This window comes from Sciurus carolinensis, chromosome 10, assembly GCF_902686445.1.
Source record: "Sciurus carolinensis chromosome 10, mSciCar1.2, whole genome shotgun sequence".
In the NCBI taxonomy this organism is placed as follows: domain Eukaryota; kingdom Metazoa; phylum Chordata; class Mammalia; order Rodentia; family Sciuridae; genus Sciurus; species Sciurus carolinensis.
Genome location: NC_062222.1, coordinates 86,728,724 through 86,750,793, shown reverse-complemented (window position 1 = coordinate 86,750,793; position 22,070 = coordinate 86,728,724). Strand labels below are relative to the sequence as shown.

At 33.1% G+C, this 22,070-nt stretch overlaps 1 protein-coding gene across 1 annotated transcript in view; it reads right to left on the bottom strand.

Moving 5' to 3' along the window:
- Nucleotides 1-5,481: 5,481 nt before the first annotated feature.
- Nucleotides 5,482-22,070, bottom strand: part of LOC124995102 (transmembrane protease serine 11C-like) — a 60,259-nt gene continuing 43,670 nt past the window's right edge. The window contains exons 6-10 of the mRNA XM_047567575.1: nt 15,214-15,252; nt 11,334-11,505; nt 9,723-9,982; nt 8,554-8,696; nt 5,482-5,643 (exon numbers count right to left, since the gene is read on the bottom strand). Of these exons, the coding sequence (XP_047423531.1) occupies nt 5,482-5,643; nt 8,554-8,696; nt 9,723-9,982; nt 11,334-11,505; nt 15,214-15,252 (776 nt within the window). The remainder of the gene's footprint in view (nt 5,644-8,553; nt 8,697-9,722; nt 9,983-11,333; nt 11,506-15,213; nt 15,253-22,070) is intronic.

Sequence of the window (22,070 nt, the reverse complement as noted above, 5' to 3'; positions counted from 1 at the left end):
ACTGAAGTATTTCAAGTATTTTAGGAAAAATATAAGAAAACTTCCCTCTAACATTTAAATTAATCTGAAAACTAAATCAACCAGTTGAGTTCTCTGGACTCAAAGTTGGAGATGAGGATTCTTGTGCATGAATTTGAGGGTATACTTTGAGTTGATACCTCTAAAAATGAGGAAGGCAAGATGGGACAGAGGAAGAAAAAGGGTTCAGATGAAGTCGAGCCTTAGCTTAGTGCCACCTGGAGCCCTGGGGCACGAATGGAACCACAAAAAGAACCCATCATTAAGAATGGAGGCCAAGATTTTATACTCCTGTATCAGTTACCCATTGGCTGATAGGTGGAGAGAAGTATAATTTCTCAGGCATGTCTAGGGTGGTGGCTCCCATTAATAGATGACACTTCTCAGAAGGAGGTGGTGATGAGTCATAGGCAACAACTGATGGAAGAGTGTTCTGATAAAGGAACCTGGGTAGGATACCACCATTGTCCATCAGGATACCACCATTGTCTATTACATCAGAGTAATACAGTCAAATAATATTCTAGGAAATCATTGATTCAGGGCCACAGCATGCCCTGTGATGGAATGTAAATTGTTATTTTCATAATGAGTATATTATAGAAGAAAGAGAATTATACAGAGAATCAGGAGATCCTAGTTTTCTAGTATGAGCCCCAAGTCTCCTGTCTCATAGCTATAAAATTCATAATGTAGTATTTAAGTTCTCTTTCAGGAAGCTTCATAATCATTTTCTATTATTCTATATTATTATGGATAGTTTTCTACTTATTAAAATGATGTATTTTAATTTTTTGGAGATGTCTTACTTAATATAGCAATAAGAATTATAATTTGTAGACTTTATTAATTTACTCATTCTCCATTCATTTATTTGACAAATATTTCTTATGTATCAGACAGAATTTTAAATTATGATAATATAGAATAAGACAAAGAATGTATAATCTCTTGGAGTTTATTAAGAGAATGCAATGTTGCTGGAATTGAAGTTTCTGCTGCTCACCATTCAACCAAAACACAAGAGACATAAGTTCTTAGATGAAAGTAGGTTTATTCAAAGCAAACCATGAGGGATACAGAGATTTTTCTGTCTTATATTTTCTGTGGGGGTGGTGCTTAGGACCAAGAACAGCTTTTATGCGAGGAAAGCAGGTACAGTGGATTAAAAGGCAGAAATGTACATATATGGATTTAGCAAGGCCTCCCTAGCGAGGGAATTATGTTATAATCATGCTTTTTCAACACTTGACTGTATGTGCCTAGGTTTGGGAGGCAGTTTTTTTGCCTCCACTATCAGCAAGAGGAAACCAGGATGCATGAAAAACAGGTTACTAGGAAATTAGGAACAAAAAATTGGGGGCTTTTAATTTGAAAGGGACTCTATTACAATAAGACCATCCTTTTTTCCTGGAATTTGAAAAGGTGTATATAGGATAGCTCCTTTTTTTTTTTTTTTTTTTTTCTTCCATTCTCGAAAATGAAGTAAGTACCAAACTCTCCAGAAAGGTCTTTGTATTGTTTATTTGGTGAAAAATCTTCTTGGTGAAATCATTGAGGAAGCCAGTTATTTCCATCTAAACTATGAGATTTTCTAAGAGGAAGTAAACAAATTATGCCAAAAGATTCTGAACAATCCTAAATGCATTTTCCAGTGGCATAAAGAAAAGCAGTAAATCCAACAAAATTAGCCCTGAAAAATCAGAAATCAGTAGTCTGACTAAAAATGAGAGGTGTTAGAGATCAAAGTAAAAATGTTAGCAAGGATGGCAAATAAACTGGTTTTCCTGTATCACCTGAGGGATTCTGTAGGCATAGCTGAGTACAATGGCAAAGACAATGAAGGAGATGCTGGGGTACTTCAGCTGGAGGCAGTCACAAAGGCATGGGTTTAAGAAGGTGAAGGAAGAAACCAACTGAGAAGTGAAGCTTAAGTTGACTAAAATTTTACTCATTTTCTAGTAAGGAGATATTAAGAGTGTATTTAAACATGAAGAAATTGTAGTGATATCTGTATGATGTTTAATTCACCTAAAAAACCTGATATTTATATTCAGTGTATTGATTTTTCAAAATTCTTATTTTGTTTTATTTTATTTATTTATTTATTTTTTTTGTGCTGGGGATCGAACTCATGGCCTTGTGCTTACAAGGCAAGCACTTTACCGACTGAGCTATCTCCCCAGCCCCTCAAAATTCTTATTTTAGAATATTTATTGACAATATTGTATATGTCCAAGTGATTAAATGAAATGAATTGATACATGTATATATTATATAATGATTATTACAATCAAATTAACACATTTGATACCACCTTTGTATTTTAGATCCACAGAACTTGTCCATATTATAACTAAAAGTTTATATCCTTTCATTAAACACTCTCTTTCTCCCAACATCCAGCCCCTGGCAACTACCATTCTACCCTGTCTGTATGATTCAACTTTTTTATATTCTACATGTAAAAGCTATCATTCAATATTTGTTTTTCTGTGTTTACCATAATGTTCTCCAGGTTAGTCCATTTTGTCATAAGTGGCATTATATCCTTTTCTTCTATGACTCAATAATATTCCATTGTGTGTAGGTGTGTATACCACATTTTTAATCCATTTTTCCATTATGAATAAATTATTTTCATATCTGGCTTAGTGTTGCAGTGAAGATGGGGTGCAAATATCTCTTTGAAATACTGATTTCAATTCCTTTGCATATGGCAATTCTGATTTTAATTTCTTTAGAAAACTTCATATTGTTTTCCATAATGGCTATATCAATTTACATTCCCACCAACAATGTATAAGGGTTGATTTTTTTCCATACCTTTGCTAACACTTGTTATCTCCTGTCTTTTTGATAATAACCATTCTAACATTGCCAAGTGATACCTCACTATGATTTTAATTTTCACTTTTGTAATAATTAGTCATGTTGACCACCTTTTCATGTACTTGTTGGGCATCTGTATGTATGTTTTTGGAAAAAGTATTGACAGATGATTTGACCCTTCTAAAATTCAGGTTATTGGTTTTTCTTTTCAGTACTGAGTTATATGAGTTCTTTATATATTTGGATATATGGTTATATCCATAATATATGATTATTATACCATAATAAGATACAAACTTATGGTTTGTAGGTATATTTTTCTCTTTTGTAGTTTGTCTTTTCATTTTTTGATTGTTCCCTTTGTAATATAGAAGCTTTTTTAGTTTAAGTTTAATTTTCAGTTAGTTTTTGTGTATGAAATAATGGTTCAATTTGATTCTTTTGCATGTGTTCTCATCATGAACTCTTTCTATATACTATTTATAGCAGAAATGCTCAAATTTGAAGAGACCCAGTAATTATGACACTGGTGCCCAGGTGGGGAGACACCCTTATTACTGTCATTGCTTCCTATTTTGACTTGTACAGAGGAAAAGGGAACCTATTATTATACAGCATATCATCAAGTTGGTGGGTTCACTCAACCCAGTCTTATCTGGAGGCACATTCTAAAATTTTGCTAACTTAATATATCTGTCCTCATGTTAAATTATTTTCTAAATAAAAAGTGAAACATTTTGTACTTTTTTTCTCATAGGAAGTTTTTACTCCTTTCATACATGAATAAATTAGGTAAAGGGGAGTACTGATGGCTTAAGTCACTTACTAGTCCATATTGCTCATTTCCAAGATAGCAGAATAGGAATAACACAAAAAATCTGGGACTTATAACTTAACACATGAGAGTACAGAATTTATTTATTGTGAGTATGATTTTAAGTAATACTTTAATCAGGAGACAGCACATTTTGCATTGGGTAATGGATGGCTATTATTTTTAAAAAGTCTATCCAGTATTTTTTTCTGAAAATGCCCCTACAAGACCTAAAGTTTTGCCAATCAAGAGTCCCCCACCTCCTCAATCACAAGAGAGGTACCTGGATCCATGCTAGGTCAATCTTCACTGATGTATATGTAGTTTTATTTTGTTTATGCTTAATTTCTAAAACATCAAGTGGTAGAAATGCTAATTCTTATGACTATGACTATATAATAAGATATGTCAAAATATTTAATAAAGCAACAGTATTAATTTATCAATTAGGTTTCTGCAAAATGTTACATTTTAGAATACTATACTTGGAAGAGTCTTAGTTATAACAATGTAACTTAACATAACTTATTTGTTACAAGTCTGAGCTCTGGGATATATTTATATGATTTTGAATCTCAGCTTAGTGAATTAAAAGCTCTGATCTTCAGAAAGTTACTTGAATTTTCTATACCTCAGTTTCCTTACCTATAAAATTGATATACCAAGGGAACAATCCACCTGGGGTTTCTTGGGTGGGTTCAATGTAATAATACACATAAAATGTGCCTGTACATAGCAAGGACTCAATAAATATTAGCTACTATTATTAATGCAATTTGGGAAGTATTATGAAAAATTGTACATCATGATAGAAGCTATCAGTGGTAACTGCGAATTTTTAGTGATGTAAAGGAGAAAAAAAAACCTCTTATAGAGTCACTGATAGACTACTGTCTAAGAAGGCACTTGGAGGAGAACAGCATTTTTGATAAATAGCAACTGATCTGACAATTTGGCAGAATAGTGCATTTATGGACATGTGTGCTACGATGATTCTGTATAGGCAAAAAGAGTGAAGTGGAAGCAAAATTTTCACATGACTTATCCTGGTTGATAATTTGTATTATTGACAAATCTTAAGAGTTTAGAGATATATAATATGTCATTATTTGCATATTCAAGCCATAGGTTGAAACAAAGTCCACATGTCTGAGGATAATGTTACTATTGTGTGTACAAATGAGAATCATGCACAAGTCTCACTTTCAAACTCAAAAGATAACAAGTCAGGAAGCATTGTGATATATTAAATGTACCATATGGCATTATCTTGTTGTTTTCTCTAACTGAAGATGAAAAAGCCATAGAGAAGGGATTAGCTTTGGTACAAGGACCAGAAAAAAAAGAGGTAGACAGATTTTCCTGAGTAATTCTTATAGATAGTATTACTGCTACTCACTAGACTGCAACACTACAAATATATTTATTCTGTGGGATCCATGTGCTTGTCAGCAGAGGATTGTTTCTACTCTCAAAAGGGAGTTTGTTGATAAAAACTATTCAATGATTTTCCAAAAGATCTAGATATACAAATCAGCAGAAAATAGTTCCTTAATAAACTGAAAACATGTTTACTCACATAATTACTTTCAATCTGGAAATGGGTAAAGAGGAAAATTGTATGTCCTGGTTCATAGTCTTACTAAGCCATTGTCAAAGTCTAATAAAGTTTTCATAGTTCTAAAATTATATTTTTCAATTTTACTTATTAAATATGCAGAAGAAGAGGTAATATCTAAGTTAAACGTGGTCTGGAATTAGAAATGTTTTTAACAAGCATATAATTGTTGAGCTTTAATCTACAGAGGACTTCTGCCCTAGAGACCAGTTTTGGACATGATCCAGTCTCGATAGTATGTCACTCGAGTGTAAACACCAGGCTTGTTTGGAAGAGCACATTCATCTCCCCAGCTCACAATACCAGCAAGGAACCAGGTACCTTTAGAATCTGCACTAACCAGTGGTCCACCAGAATCACCCTAGAGAGAAAAAGGGTATATACAATTACTATGTTTTAAAGGTGAATATTGTACTTTTTTTTAAAGTAAGGATAGAGAAGGATAAGAGGAAAAAAGAACCCTAGGTTTTTCAAAATTAAAATGTTTTAGTCTAGAATATTCTTTGTCATATGGGCAATTTACCTAAATCCAAGATATATATTTGGATATAACAATATAATAATGGAAAACATGTATGAAAGTTTCAATTCAGTCATTATCCAAAGGAGCTTCTGAATGTATTATTGTTCATGCAATCATCAGTATATTGAGGAACTCTGATTAGTCTCCCCATGACCCTTATTTCCAGACAAATAGTGGGAAAAAGGGAAGGTTTGTATTTACTGAGCATCAACGCTGAATTATTGCTCTTCATTCAAGTTTAAACTTTGCTTCTGTTTCAGAATTGTATAATTTGCCTAATCCCTCTCTATACTTCTTATAATTTTCATGCATTAAACTTTAGCCGATTCCTGGAATGATGGAACACCTTATCATCTGGATTTCCCTTTACTCTTAATTTTTTTGATCATCCTAGATGATTTTAACATGCATTATAGGATGAATCTAATATCTTGACCCACAGTGTCTTGGCTTCCTTGGCTTTGATCATTTGCATATTTATAAACCTTTTCACATTATTCCTTGTCATTACCTGGAACTGTTCCACTTCTGAAACACCACTATTCAGCATTATGATTGTTTGTAACAACCCTTTTTTTGACTTATTCCAATTTTGCCCTGCATCTGCTGTTCAACCTCACTAAGAATGCCAATTCTCTCCTCCCCTTTCCTATTAGTTTATCGGTTCTTTTCCTCCTTCCCATTTTTTGTTATGCAAGTTACATTCCTTGATTCATCCATAACACTACTCTTATCAACAGTATCTTCAGCTCCTTACCTTCTCCCCATCATAGCCTGTGCTCGTCCATACACTGGGAAATAAAATAATGTTACAAAATTTCCTCTCAGAAGTATTTTTTATGTCTATAGTCAATTTCTTTTCTCATTTTTTTCAGGCCACCATTCCAAACTTTTGTCATTTCATAATTTAAAAAATCTAGTTCTGTTGCCTGGAAGCTAATATAATTCTTAGAGTCAGTGGCAAATAACAGGTGGCAATCCCTCTGTTCCTTGTCCTGTCCCTTTTGATTTCTAAGCTCACCTCTATAAGTCCACATCTCTATCTCCTTCTCAGACAGATTGATGTATGTTATATATTTTTTAAATTGAAATAAGATTGACAAACATTGCATGTGATTAAGGTATATAATGTGATGCTTTGATATATAAATATACTGTGCAGCAATTTGCTCAATCAAATGAATTAACTTGTTCATCATGTCATATGTTTATGGTTTTGTAGAAATCTAGTTTCATAGAAAATTTCAAGTACATAATGCATCATTATTGTCACTATCCTATATATTAGATCCCCATAACTTATTAATTTTATAACTAAAACCTTTATACCCTTTGAATAATATCCCTCCCTTTCCCCCACATAACTGTCAATCATTGTTATACTTTGTTTTAGTAGAAAATATTTCAGTGAAATATCATATGTTAAGGAAGATATGGACATGGTAGGATAGATAAAGAATATGATGAAGATTTTACATAGCACAATAAGAGATGGGTCTAATATTACAATTCTTTAATGAATCTCTCATTGTGCCATCTCTGAATAAATGACTGCAGTTTACAAGAAGGCACAATTTCTATGTGTGCTCATATAAGAGCAAAGAAAAATGATAGACATCTCTGTGATTGAAGATAATTAGAAAAGGTGTGGGGAGAGTAGAAGACTAAGTCATGTAGTTTATTGTATACAGTGGTTGAAATAATAAACTGTGGGTTTTAGGTTTCATAAAGTCAAGAGTCATGAAACTGGGGGTGATGGACTGAGAGAAAATTGAAGGAATTGCATATTTAAGTACTTCTTATCAAAGAATAGTTTTAGTTAGTGGAACAATTGGAAAGATGGAAATCTGTTGACAGAGATGATAATTATGTATTGTATATACTTGTTTGCATGTTCACTGGCTCCTGGAGTGCAAGAATATGCTCCATTCATTTTAACTTCCCTATACATAGCATAGGATCTGGCACATAGTAGTAAATAAATAATCATTATGTGTAAGAATGGAAGAATAAAATGAGGTTCTTCCTAAACTTATCACTGATTCTGCCTGCATAAATAACTATAGTAGTACTTTTGATAGCTTTAGGACTATTGCTTATAAACAGCAAATAGAGGCATGAGAGGCACATTAAGTATAACGAATGGAAACATAGTAGAGTTCAGAGTATGGGCCCCAGAGCCAAATTTCCTGCATTGGAAATCCAGTTCTGTCACTTACTAGCTGTGTGAGTTTAGATAAGGAACTTGATCTCTTTGTCTCAGTCTATTTATCTGAGAAATTGGGTTTAAAATAATATGAACATGCTGCAGATAATTTCCATAACTAGAATTAATTAATATTTATAGACAGCTTCTGGCATACTGGGATATCATGTAAAGTATTGCTAAATAAATAAATATTTATTATGTTGAAGCCAAATTACGAAATCTCCAATATGTAGGTTTTTACCAGACCCAATTGAGGGTGTCTTGAAAATCAAACTAAAGTTACCAGTAATCTATTTTTCTTTTTCATTGTTTTTTATAATTGAGTCTTTTCCCCACTTCTACTCACTACTTATAACAAAAAGGGTGATTTAGAATTTCAGTATTTTAATGAGTCCTAAATAATATCAATATAATTTTCATTAGATGCTTTGGCTATGCAACATACTTGAGCTTTTAAAAATAGAGAAAAAATGAATTGGTTAATTGCAAAGTTAAAACTATAAGAAAAAATATCTGGACAATGAACTAGGCAGATTTACCTGACAGGCATCTACTCGTCCCTTCAGGAACCCAGCACACAACATTCCAGGTGTGACAACGCCACCATATGCCTTTCCACTGTTGCAGGTCTTGCTATCTATAATCTTCACTGACCCTTTTTGGAGTATATTAGGAATTTTTCCTAAAGGAAGGAAATCATATAATTTTGCTAAAGTCAATGTTAATTTCTCTGGCTAGGTTACTAATATCTTAATTTTAACACTATGTACAATTTCTAAATCAATGTAAAACATATTTATTAAACTTTTATTTGTCTTGTTTTTTAGTAATGGAAGCATGTAATATTTCTGAACACACTAAATTAAATTAACAATTTAATTTAATTATCACCTTTAGACATAGTATGTGATGGGATTTTTTTCTTTAAAATTGTTTTTAGAATTTTATACTTACTACATATTTGACTAACAAAGCAAAGTTTAAAATTCATATCCCAGAAGATAGATTTCATGATCTTTTATAGATTTTTCAATTGTTTATTACTTTAATTCTGAATCTTGGGAATTAATTTTAACTTTATTTTCCTCTTTTCAAAATGTATATATGAACATAAATAGTCACTAAATATTTATATCATTGGGGTCTTAAGAATGCATTTATATAAAAGAAATTTACTCAAGTATTGCCTACTTATGAGAGCTACTCTTCTCATTGCATCTGAAGTGCTCAATCTTCTGGAATCCTTATTTTTTCCTTTGGCAATTACATTCATGATATATGCTATATATATTAACTTCTTTCTGGTATTTTGAAATTTTTGTTTTTCTTTTTATACTGAGAATTAAAGCTTTTATCTTGCTAAGAAAATAGGTAGGGATATTTGCCTATTTTATCTTTTCAAGAATCTAGACAATAATCAAAATAAATGTTTATTCAATGAATGAATAAAATGGAGGAAAATGAATTGTGTATCCAAATAATAAAGTTCCATAAAAACTGCCATTTTAAGGGGAATTATGATAAACAGCTCTATGAAATTATAGTTTTTGCATGAATTATGTTGAAGATCATTTTTAATCCATTGCACATTATCCTCTGTGAAATGATCCAGAGAAAGTATTTTGCAGATTTAGATATAATTCTGAGTAGATTTCTTTTTAATTCTTAAAACTCAAGTCATGTAAAAAGAGAGAGATTTCAAACTCACCATCAGACTTTAATGTTCCCCATCCAGTGACGACCATATCTGAATTGGGTGGGAATTTATAAGTAGCTTCTGGAAGACATGCTCTTCGGATGTTGCTTGTGTATAATACTGGTGAAGACAGATGCACAACAGCAATGTCATTATCGTGTGCAGGGTAATGGTAGTTTTCATGAATTATAATATCCTTGATAGTTCGTTGTATTTTGGGATCACTTAAAAGAAGCCCAAAACTGACATTCCAGTCTTTAGGATTATTTGCCCTAAAAAATAGATTTAATTAAAAACATTATACTTTAAAGTTGTAGAACTTAATCTCTTAATCTTTTAAAAATAATTAGGTATGTTTGAGTTCCCATCATACTTATAAGCATGCCAAAATTAAGCTACATGTAAAAGAAAATATAAAAATAATGATAACATCAGATTTGGAATATCTGTTTACTGTCTTATAAAAGATAGCTCAGAGAAACTACATTTTATTTCTTGGTTTGACTAGAAAATACTAAAAATACTAAAGAGAGATCTAGAAAGATAAATATGACAACATAAAACAATATTAAGTAAAAAGTGGGCAAGGATATGTGGTAAGAGTGCATTTATGGAAATTAAAAAATAGTCTAAATCCTCTCTTTCAACCATTAAAGACTATAAAGAAAATACTTTTGACATTATTATTTTTTCAAGGATTTTTATATTAAGTACTATGTAGTACTACTAATAGTGCTACTACTACTACTACTACTACTACTAATTAGTACTACTAATAGTGCTGCTAGAACATTTTCAAATCCTACTAAAGAAACATAAAAACAAGCATGATTTTGAAGAGAGTCATTCAAGGTTGACAAGGATTTCTTCTTAGTAAAATTAAAATAATCGTCAAAGATTTAAGTAACTTTTAGATTAAAAATTCCATACTTTTTGAGCAATTATCTTTTTTAAAAAGTCATCATTTAAAATGAGGCTGTAGATTTATGGGAACATGTATTAAAATACTTATGGTTAAATAAATGAAACTAACTTTTATAATGATGTATGAAAGAAATATAAGATACATGTTCAATATAAGATACATGTTCAATTTGGAATTTAAAGTTTTCTTTTATAAAATTGAAGTAAATGACTAACTTAGTGGTTGTCAACTGGGGGCCATTTCCCCCCACATTTGGCAATGTCTGGAGACATTTTGGCTTGTTAATATTGAGGAATGCTGCTGGTGTCAGAGCAGGAATGCTGCTAAATATTCCACAGTATACAGGGCAGCTTTCCGTAACAAAGAATTATCTTATCCCAACTAGCTGTAGGGGCTGGGGAGATAGCTCAGTTGGTAGAGTGCTTGCCTTGTAAGCACAAGGCCCGGGGTTCGATCCCCAGCACCCAAAAAAAAAAAAAAAAAAGAAACCAACTGCCTGTAGTGAATGATACTCCACAAATCCTGCTCTAAACTGACCATTTCTATTATTTTACTGATAAATCATTCAGTAATTTTGAGGGATATCTCACGATATTGATGTGTTGGAAGTATAGTTTATGACCACATTGTTGAAATAAATTTGTCAGAAATTTAGATACTTAATTGACTTTTAGACCTTCATCTGGGCCAGAGCTTACTTTATAAAACAGTGAGCAGCTGTGACAAGCCAGTTGTTACTAATCAGAGTAGCTCCACATCGGTGGACATCGTTCTGTTGAAGGCTAGCTTGCCAGGGCCATTCTCCTTCTTCTGCATCCTGACCTCCTGCTATTTTGTTGCCAGAGCGAGTTATTGTGCGTTGCCCACAACCTGTTTAAAATAGAGTTCCATAGTATTGGTATTGTTTAATTTTGCTGTCGTAAACAAACTTCCCATAATATAAATCTCATCATGTTGTATCTGAAGTAGGAGTGGCAAAGATCTTCTCCCACTCTGTAGGCTCTCTCTTCACATTGCTGATAGTTTCCTTTGCTGAGAGAAAGCTTTTTAGTCTGAATCTATCCCAGTTATTGATTCTTGCTTTTATTTCTTGTGCTATGGGAGTCATGTTAAGAATGTCTGATCCTAAGCTGACATGATGAAGATTTGGACCTACTTTTTCTTCAATAAGGGGCAGGGTCTCTGGTCTGATTCCAAGGTCCTTGATCCATTTTGAGTTGAGTTTTGTGCAGGTCGAGAGATGGGGGTTTAATTTCATTCTGCTGCATATCGATTTCCAGTTTTCCCAGCACCATTTTTTGAACAGGCTGTTAGGACTGACTTACTGCTGACATGAGATTTACTGAGAATTTATTCAAAATAGATTGACATTTTCTTCCCCTATAGCCATCACTCACAGATACTCTGTATGCCTGTATGGCCTCACTGTGACCTGATGTAAGAGGTAAATTCAAATTATAGGGTTGGGTTTAGAAGAAAATAACTGTTACATTACTGAATTGCACAGGGACACATGTGCATTTTAATTTTAGTGAAGGTTGTTGTTGAGCAATGAATTAGTGTGATGAAAACATTCCTATGAAAGTGTGAGTGAACAAACATGAATGTGAAAAGATACTGAAAAGACACAAAATAGACTGACATTTATTCTTCCTAACATCACAATACACAATACCTGTATAAATAAATGACATGTGAAGATAGCCAACCAGTTTCCAAAGTTCTGTGATTCTATGAATTGGGACTGTGCCTTATTGTCTATTTAGATCTTGAGAAACTTCCAGACTCTGAGATCTTTAAAGCAAATCTGCAGTGTTCTTTCCGTCTGATTTTGTTTCTCTGATTCCCTTGATTAACTTAACCTCATTCCTAACTAAATACCAAGTTTGTCCTTTCACTGGTTATGGTATCTTTTACCGTGTGATTAATAGAAAGCAGGGATCACATCTTTTTTTAAAAAAAATGTATCTGCAGAACTTACCACAGAGAATATTAGCACATAAAAAGGAGCTAAATAAATGTTTGTAGAAATATAATCTGTATGGTATAATCCATGAGACATATTGAAACAAAAATGATACTTGATTACAAGCCCTTTTTTTGTAATAGATATGTTCCAAAGCATTTGGAGAGTGAAAAAAAAAAAAAAAAAAAAAAAAAAAAAACAACAATTTGCCATAATCATTGTGGGGGGTGTAGATTAAAGCAGTGGCTCTTTACCAGGGTTAGTTTTTGAACATTATCTCCTCTGGAATAATTAGCAATGTCAGAGACATTTTTGGTTATCACAATTAGGATATTTCAGGGAGGCTACAGGTATCAAGTGGGTAAAGACCAGGGAAGCTGCTAAATATTCTGTATTAAACAGGAGCACTACTGAAAAAAAGAATATCTGACTCTGTCAATATTCTGTAATGGATGAGGCACCCTGGATTAGAGAAAGGTACTTATACCAAGAATGAGAATATATAAATAAATTGGAAAGGTTAGCTGCTCAATTCTTCAGAGATTTTGTTTTTTTCCTCAAATTTCACAGATTATTATCAATAAAGTATGTTGAGAATAACAGAAGACAAGCAGTAAAAGTTCAAATGATTATTATTAGAAATGGGCTTTTAAAATCTTTTTATTGGTGCATATTAATTAGAATGCTAGATGTACTTTGAGATGTTCTTTCCTGAAGATAGAAAGATATTAGAAGCACAGGAAAAAGTTGGGTAGACTATTTTAAAGGTCTTACTGGTCCTCTGATGTCTTTTAAGTTTGCATGTTGTTTTTAATTTTAGGTTATTCTCAGGTTGTTAAGGGTTGTACTTCGTAAGAATCACTTGGCTGAACTGGAGTCTCTGTGGCTGCTATTTCTGAGTGAGAGCCCTCACACTGACTCACTGATTGTAACTCCCTTTTCTTTCTTTTTCTTTCCACTGCCTCATCATGGACGCGACAAAGGATAAAACAAATAATCCAGAACCCAGAGGTATAATGGTTCCTCCCTATCCTCCCTTCTTTATGGACAACTCCTAAAGGAAGTTGGCTTTTATTCAACTTCCTTTACAGGAATATAAAAACAAAGATGCTTCTCTGTGGAATAGGAACTTCCCCTAGGTGACAACTTCCTTGTTTTTGCTCTTACTCATAATTCTCACTTAATTTCTATCCATGTGTCAACTTCCATTCTAAGTTCTCATTTACTCATAATTGTTGTGTCTGTTAAGCTTTCAGCCACCACCTCTGCAGTATTACCTTGTTATTACCTTTGCTGAAATTCTACGTGGCACCTTGTAACTTTGTTATGTCAAAAGAATCATATGGTAAATAAATTTCAAGGATTTAAAGAATATAATAGAGATTGCTGGTTGATACTTTCAGAAACATTGGCAGATCTAAAGAGCTCTTACGGTCTCTCTACCCTTCTAACATCTAATCCTTTTTTCTATTACTGTATTTTAATATACTTTATCATGTTACATATGAAAACTCTATACTTTTAATATTGCTTGATTTTTCTTGACTATCCCTCTTCTTTAAAAGTATGATCGAAATCCTAGATAGACCAAGTCAAATTCAAAATACTGAATGCAAGTTTTTGTAGTGTTTTAGTGTGGGATAGACAAATTGGATGATCTCATTCTTACCACTGCTCTTATTTCTTTCTTGGCTATTTCTCTCCTATGAACCTGACAAATTCCCAAAAGTGAATTTTGATCTTATAGATACTAGTTTTTCACTGGAAAATTTTACTTTAAGATGTCTTATTAAGTTGCTTGAGGATTGTACAGTCAAAATTTGTGAAAGAGAAAAAAAATCTAATACAACTCTGTGTTTAAATTTTGCCCAAATTTCTCAGAAGTAACTGTATAGTAAAAGTGATGGGGTCAGTGTCACCTTGCTCTGGACAGTGATTCCTTTAAGCCAGCTGCCCCAGTTAGTCTCAGACCCCAGATAAAAGCAATGCTTTTCCTGACAGGTTATATCAGGTTCCAGCAATCCTGGGGATCATATTTCCCAACACAGGTAATGGGAGAATGAAAGCAGAATGCCTTGGTGTGTGAGGAAGAAGCTACTTGCACATAAGGCATCTATTTTCTCTGCACACAAACTTAGCTGCTTAGTTTTCATATGCAAAATAGAAAATGCAGATAGCTGACGTGTACTGAGTGCTTACTGTGAGCACTGTGCTCTTATAAGTACTTTGCTTGTGTCACTTTATTTTTATCTTCACAACAATTTGGAACTAAGGCTTTGAGAAGTTAAGTAAACTATGTAAATTTATGCAGTTAGTAAGTGGCAGATCTGGGACTCAAAACTCATGAGTAACTGATTTTAGATTCTAAGTTCTAAAATTATCACTGCTTGTCCCTAGGTCCCCTTGCCCCTATGGCATGTGATAATGTGTTCCTCATTTTAAATCTAGGGTCAATGAATTTAAGGTCAACTGCAGTAACCTTTATACAAGTTTCTAAAAGTAGGCTTCCTGTTACACCTTTATGGGTATAACATTGACTCTCAAATGGAGGTCTTTTGGCATTTAAGGAAATTAAATTTCAATAGAAAATAACTCTTTGTTGATAAACTTACAGGTATGGAGAAGATTTTCTGCAATCGGCATTGCAATATCTGCAAGTCAAGGGAAAAGAAAATGAAAATATGTACATTTACGAATAGTTTATTTAAATATTAGTAGTAACTGATTTTGGAAACATTTTGTAGTCATAATTATTTTACTCAATCTTGACTATACAATTTCTATGTTCATAAATTGATATAGAGAATAATAAAATCCTTGTACTTATTATTCTGTTTCTAAAAAGACTCTCAAGTTCTTTACCCTAAGTTTCTGGGAATTAAACCAGGGGCATTCAACCACTGAGTCACATCCCTAGTCCTTTTATTTTTTTTTATTTTGAGACAGGGTCTTGTTAAGTTGCTTAGGGACTTACTAAGTTGCTGAGGCTGGCTTTGAATTTATATCTTTCTGCCTCAGTTTCCCAAACTGCTGGGATTACAGGTGTGTGCCACTATGCGTGGCATCCTGAATTATTTGAAAAAGAAGTTTTGGTCCTGAAAAGTATTAAATTGTATGAGAAATGAAAACCTTCCTGAACTATTTTCCTGAACCCATATCACTAGAAAACTGAATGTTTTTGACACCTTTTTATGACCACCTAAATCTTGGTTCATCTTTTATGCCACAGTTGTGGTGATCATGTAAATTTGGATCAGCTTTGCTCAGGTCAATGTCATAGGTGCCCTTCTCAAGTCAGCACATCAGACTTCTCCTTTTCTGCCAGAAGAAACACATAGAATATTCAATGATCAACAATTAGGACATGTAGGAATTTATGCTAGTTGAGTAACTGACCAATGTAAGATCAGAGCTGATGGACAGATGCTTCCCCGTTTAATCACAGGGTGATACAGTTCATTAGGCCCCATGGGATGGGGTCAGAACTGTCCTTGGTAATGACAACTCCCTTTTCGCATATCTACTACTGCATGCAAGCTTTTGTCTTGAATCTGCATTTTGGGGGAACTAGAATAAGACATTTAAGTCACTATACTTTAACAAAGAATGTTATTGACAGGAAAGCAAAACACACATACACACACATTGCTATTTTAGTACATTTTTGTGTTGAGTGCATTTTATTATGTTTTAATCCTTTCAAAATTAATACCCTTTTAAGTGGTAATTTTTGCTTATTTGAAACATTCAGTGAAGCATGCCATTCCATTTCCATTAATTTTATGTAAAAATAATGTCATTTAGCAATGAGGCAGACTTTGACATTGTCTACTTATTCCTGAATAGAAAAATTATTTTAGGGAATGTTACAGAATGAAATTATTTACGCCAGATAATTTTGCTATGTACCTTATATTCCTGAAGAATTGCAAACCTGTTCAATTCATGTGAGAAATGTATGCAGAAAGGGTGAGCCAATGAGTCATGCTCCAAATTTCAGATACAGGGAACCATAAACCCACTAGCAATTTCTACTTAAAGAGTTTCTCTTCAAGAAGGAATCACCAATTGCTATATGAAGTAAATACTGTAAGTGCTAATAGAGATTCATTTTTAGAATGCTCTTGGATTTCTGTAAAATTAGGAAGGAGTATCACCAGTTCTACGTGCCAGTTACGGTTACTCACTCTTACATTAGGTTGCACAATAAATTGGGTAGACAAAAGAATTCTTTACCAGAAAGTCAACCTGCCTGAACAAAAAGACCAGAGTCATTCAACAGTCAGTTGGACTGTGAGAAGATGTGAGCCACACCTGCTTGAAGAGAAAGCTAGCATTGTTTTATCATATCCTTCACAGCTTGCCTTCCAGAGGCTTTTTATTTGAGAAGATATCTCCAGGCTTCAGTTTTGAATTTTGTGTGCTTGGTAAAATATATCAAATCATATTTAGATTTTTAGAAATAATTAAACTTGTACCTGGACAGGAAAAATGCTAACTCCTATACTTAAAGCAATTAATTATTTTAAAATCCTGTTATATTCACAGAAGTTTCTTGGTTCTTTGAGGTTTTCTTTATTTATGCATGACTTGCTAAGGGGAAGAAATATTTTGGACTTATAATGTACTTTTAATTGTATTATTCTAGAGTCAACAGAATAAGTATCACTTGTTTAGGTGAAAGACAAGCTACAGAGAGTGGGGAAGTGACTTACGCCATTATCCTTTTGGACTGAGTCACTGCTGTGACTTTGTTTTATTCCTCAGTCCCTAAGGACTAAGAGGTTGCAACTCCTATAGATTTGTCTGTGAATAAAGAATTCAACAATGTAACCTATGAGACTCTGTTTACAGTGTGCCATATAAAGGAAGTAACAAAAAAGCAATGGCATTGTCTCTGCCAAGAGGAAGATGAATCAGAGGGTAATAGACAAAGCTGTTCAAAAAACAACAAAAAACAGCTCAGCTAATGTGCCTTGGTCTTCTCCCACGGGCCAGTAGTCCAAGAAAAGACATGATTCCTGTCCTTAATAATTTTAGAGTCTAGTAGAAAAGTTAGACAACTAGATAATTTAAAAATCAGGGCAATAGAACTTGGGAGACTGAGGCAGGAGGATCATAAGTTTGAGGCCTGCCTCAGCAAGTTTGAGGCAAGCCTGGACAACCTAATGAGACCCTGTCTCAAAATAAAAGAGATCTGGGAATGTAGCTCAGTGGTTAAGTGCGTTAGGGTTCAATCCCCAGAACCACAAAAAATGAACTGGCTAAATAAATACATAAAATAATCTGTTATAATTCATTGATGATTTTTTTTAAGATGGGGTCTTATTATGTTGCCCAGCCTGACCCTGAATCCTTACGCTCAAGAAAACCAGAGGAGCTAGGATTACTGGCGTGAACTGCCACACCTGTTTTCCATTGATTTTTTTTTTTTTTTTTTTTTTTTTGGTGCTGGAATAACTCAGGAATGCTTAACCACTGAACCATATACCTAGCCCATTATTTTTTTTTTTTTGAGAGAGGGTCTCCCTAAGTTGCTTAGGGTTTAGTTAAATTGCTGAAGCTGGCTTTGAACTGATGATCCTCCTGCCTCAGCCTCTCTCCCAAGCTGCTGGGATGGATTACAGGCATGCACCTCTTCACCAAATTTTCATTGATAATTCTTAACTGAAACAATTATTCCTGCCTAATGATGATGTCCTGCTTCCACCAGTCTTTCTAAATTCTGACATTTTCCAACCAAATGCATTCCAAAATAAAACATTTTAAAATCCAACTTTCAGGTGACAGAGGTTATCAATTACTTTCCCTGGATCTATCTAACTATATTGAACTCTACCAGTATCTCAGACATGGAAGCCCTGGGGATTTCACTCACCTGGTTGGTGGAAGAGTTTGTCTCTTCCCAAGCTCAGGGACAAAGCACCTTCTCACCAGGTACCTCAATTGGTGTGTGATTTGCTGTCACTGTTTGGGGTAGGAGGGATTGGATTGAACTGGGGCAACCAAATCAAAGGAAGAGCTGAAATTCATTTAAAGTGACCAAGTTTTTATTCTTTTTATATTTTAAATATCAAAATATAAACTCATCCTGGTCAAGTAATAAACTTAATAGAAGCCAAGAATTTATAAGAGGTGTAGAAATTGGAGTGTAGAATTTCTCCCAACCAAATATTTACATTGTGAAGTCACTGATTTAATATTAGTAAGTCATTAGGTAATATCATTACTCATTTAAAAAACTGTTTTTGTCTATAACCTTGCCCTGTCCTTTTCCTCTTTATTTCATGTCATAAAAGCAATTACAAATGCTGCTGGGGTGTAGCTCAGATGTGGAACATTTGCCTGGCCTGTGTGAGACGCTGGGTTCAATCCTCACCTCTCTCTCCCTCTCTCTCTCTCTCTCTCTCTCTCTCCCTGTCTCTGTCTCTCTCTCTCTCTCACACACACACATCATCATGTAATAAGTACTATGGTGGAATTACGCATAGAAAATTGGACATATGAAGAAAAGTCATTTAGCATAAAGGGTATTTGGAATTGCTGATAATAAATATTCTCTTGAGAGGGAGTCCAGAAATTTATTTCACCCAGGGAAAAATAAGCACAATTCACTGACTGTTGAATATCGGATTAGAACAAAACGCTTAAATGCTCTTTGGCTCTGTAGTATATCATGCCCACGATTACTCTTGGAGTTAGAAGTTTGGTACTGGGGATTTAACTTAGGAGTGCTTAACCATTGAACCACATTCAGTGCATACCAATTTGAATGCATTGGTAAAGAGTGTTCCCCCAAAAGTCTAATTTCCAGTGAATATTGTTTCCTTGAAGATGAAATCTAAAACAGATAATAAAAATGAGACCTAAACTGTATGATTCTAAGTATAAAGAATAATTTTACAGTAATGGTAAATTCATTTATAATAAAAATTTTATGTAGGCCACAGGCTTTAACTCTACTTAAGTGACTATTACTTTACATTATTCCAAATGCTAAATAAATTGGTAAATCCTATTTTTCATATAGTTTTCCTAGAATTCTAACATTAAAATTATGGAATAATTGAGCTGCTTTTTATTGTGGAATGTGCTTTATGTGATATTTTAAAATGTTCATGTGATAGAGCTCTGAAAACTGTAAAACTATAAATGTACAGAAACTTATTGAGAAACATCATTAAAAATTAAAAAAAAAATTATGACATAGTAATCACCATTTTTCATCATGGACACTAGTTCATGATATTTTCATCAAAGTGAAAAAAATTAACTACTCTGGAGCTGTGATATGAATGGTCTGGGTCAAAAAGCTGAGACAGAGCCTGGATCTGACTCCTTCCCTCACTGCAGGTTTTGATTAGTCCCCTAGATGCATAATGCTTTTATTTATGTTTCTTGTTAGTTTATTATCTCTGGGTTTAGACATTATATATCATTTTTCATTCCTCTAGGGCAACGTAGGTTAGTTTTTTTAATAGTACATACCTTCCATGTTTATCATTTTGACAATGGAGAGAAAATGTTAATGATGAAATTAAATTAGATTAATTAAATTAATATGAGTTGTATGCACAGGTGATACTTTTTAAATAGACTTGTGCTCCATTTTCTCTTTTTATTCTTTTGCATATTTTAAGAAATACAAAAAATCAGGATTATCTATTTTTATTTAGATATTACATGTGCTTTTTTATAATGCAAGTCATTGTTGACATTAGGCTTTGGAATCAGTACAAAAAGTGAACATGATGCAGGGAGGACAAGACATATACCCAGGTGTATATTTAGTTATGTTGAGATATTGAGCAGTAGTAACATATGTGATTATATGTCTTATGCTTTTAATATGACATCCTTTTTTTCTAAGGAAGGATCCTTTTGAGGGTACACAATGAACAGAAAGTTAATATTTAGGATTATTATTTTCAGTTTGGAAATTTCTAGCTTTGTCCATGTTCCTAGACATCTTTTAAGAATCTGCACTTGATGGTACAGCACTGGTGTATCATCCAGCAAAGACTTTGTGAATCTCTTTCTGTTCATGCCATTGATTTCTTTAAGACTCATCTTAAAATGTAGCTTCTCCAAGGCTTCCTTCTTATCCTCTCTTCTCAGGACATTTCTTTACTTCATAGTCTTTTGCCAATTTGCTTGTTAGAATTTCTAATGCAAAATAACTATTGACTGGTAATATTCACTTGTTCATGCTGAATGTATTAAATTTTTTTCTCTCTGGAATTTACTTCTTTAAATGAATTGACTCACTAGATGGAGTATTAATTTAGCATTAATCATTTAAAATCAGTACCCAACTATCAAAAATAATTATCAGAAAATTATGGTGGTTTTTCCTTTTACAGAGATTAAAAAACAAGAACAACTAGTGTGGCAAGCCACTTTTATGAATTTTTTTCTTTGTGGAAGTGTATCTCATGTGACTTATTGCTATTAGTCATCTTAAATATAGTGACTATCTTATTATTATTTATATTTTAAATATCTGGAAAGTGTCTGATACATAATTGTATTATTTAATAACTCATATTTCAAACTGTAAACTGAAATATCATTTTAAGTGAATTCCTGACTTTATTAAAAGACATTCTGAAATATCTATAGTTACAATGTCCTGCATATTTTGGGAGACTTGAAACTATTTTCTCTGTAATAAAGTCAAGTATCAGGAAACAAAAGTATCTGAGGAGCCAAAATTCAATGTACTAAAGTCCATATAATTAAATAAGAAGGTCCAACACCCTTTATTCAAAAGCTGTTCGCTGTTCTAATTTTTATATATAAACTACAGTAAAATGTTTAAAATGAATTGAAAGAAAGTCTAGGTAGAAAAATGATCATAGGAAAAAACAAAAATCAGAAGTGACAATAGGAATTCTGGTTCACATTGAGGGACGAAAAATAAAGTGTAAAGAATGAAAATGAGGGCTTAAAACCTCAAATATTAAGGTAATTTAGTGAAGGTGACAATAACCCTATGTTTCTCAAGGGTGTACCAATATCCACTATTTATTAGTGGATATCCATTGTGATGCTCAACGAGTTGGTGATGAGTTTGAGAAACATTTTTGGAAAAACATAATTTTAAGAAGAATTTTTATATTTTATTGAAAAGATAAGATATAAACTATTCAGAAAATTTACCTTTTAAAAAAGATTTATTCCTAAGGAATTTTGGGTGATCAAAGTGTTAAATATTTTGCTTATAAAACAGGCTTATAGAACTGAAATTTGGTTCTTCATTCAGAAAGCACATAATAATAAACTTTTATCAAAATATCCTCTGATTTATCAAACAATGATTAGTTAGTAAGTTGCTTAAGGCATGATACAATGAAGCCATGCCTTGTCTCAGGATCAAGCCATATGATAAAATGCATTCTAGTAACATAATTCCATATCCCAGAATTGGTGAGATGCTCACAAATGAGCACTAAACTAGTTTTATTGT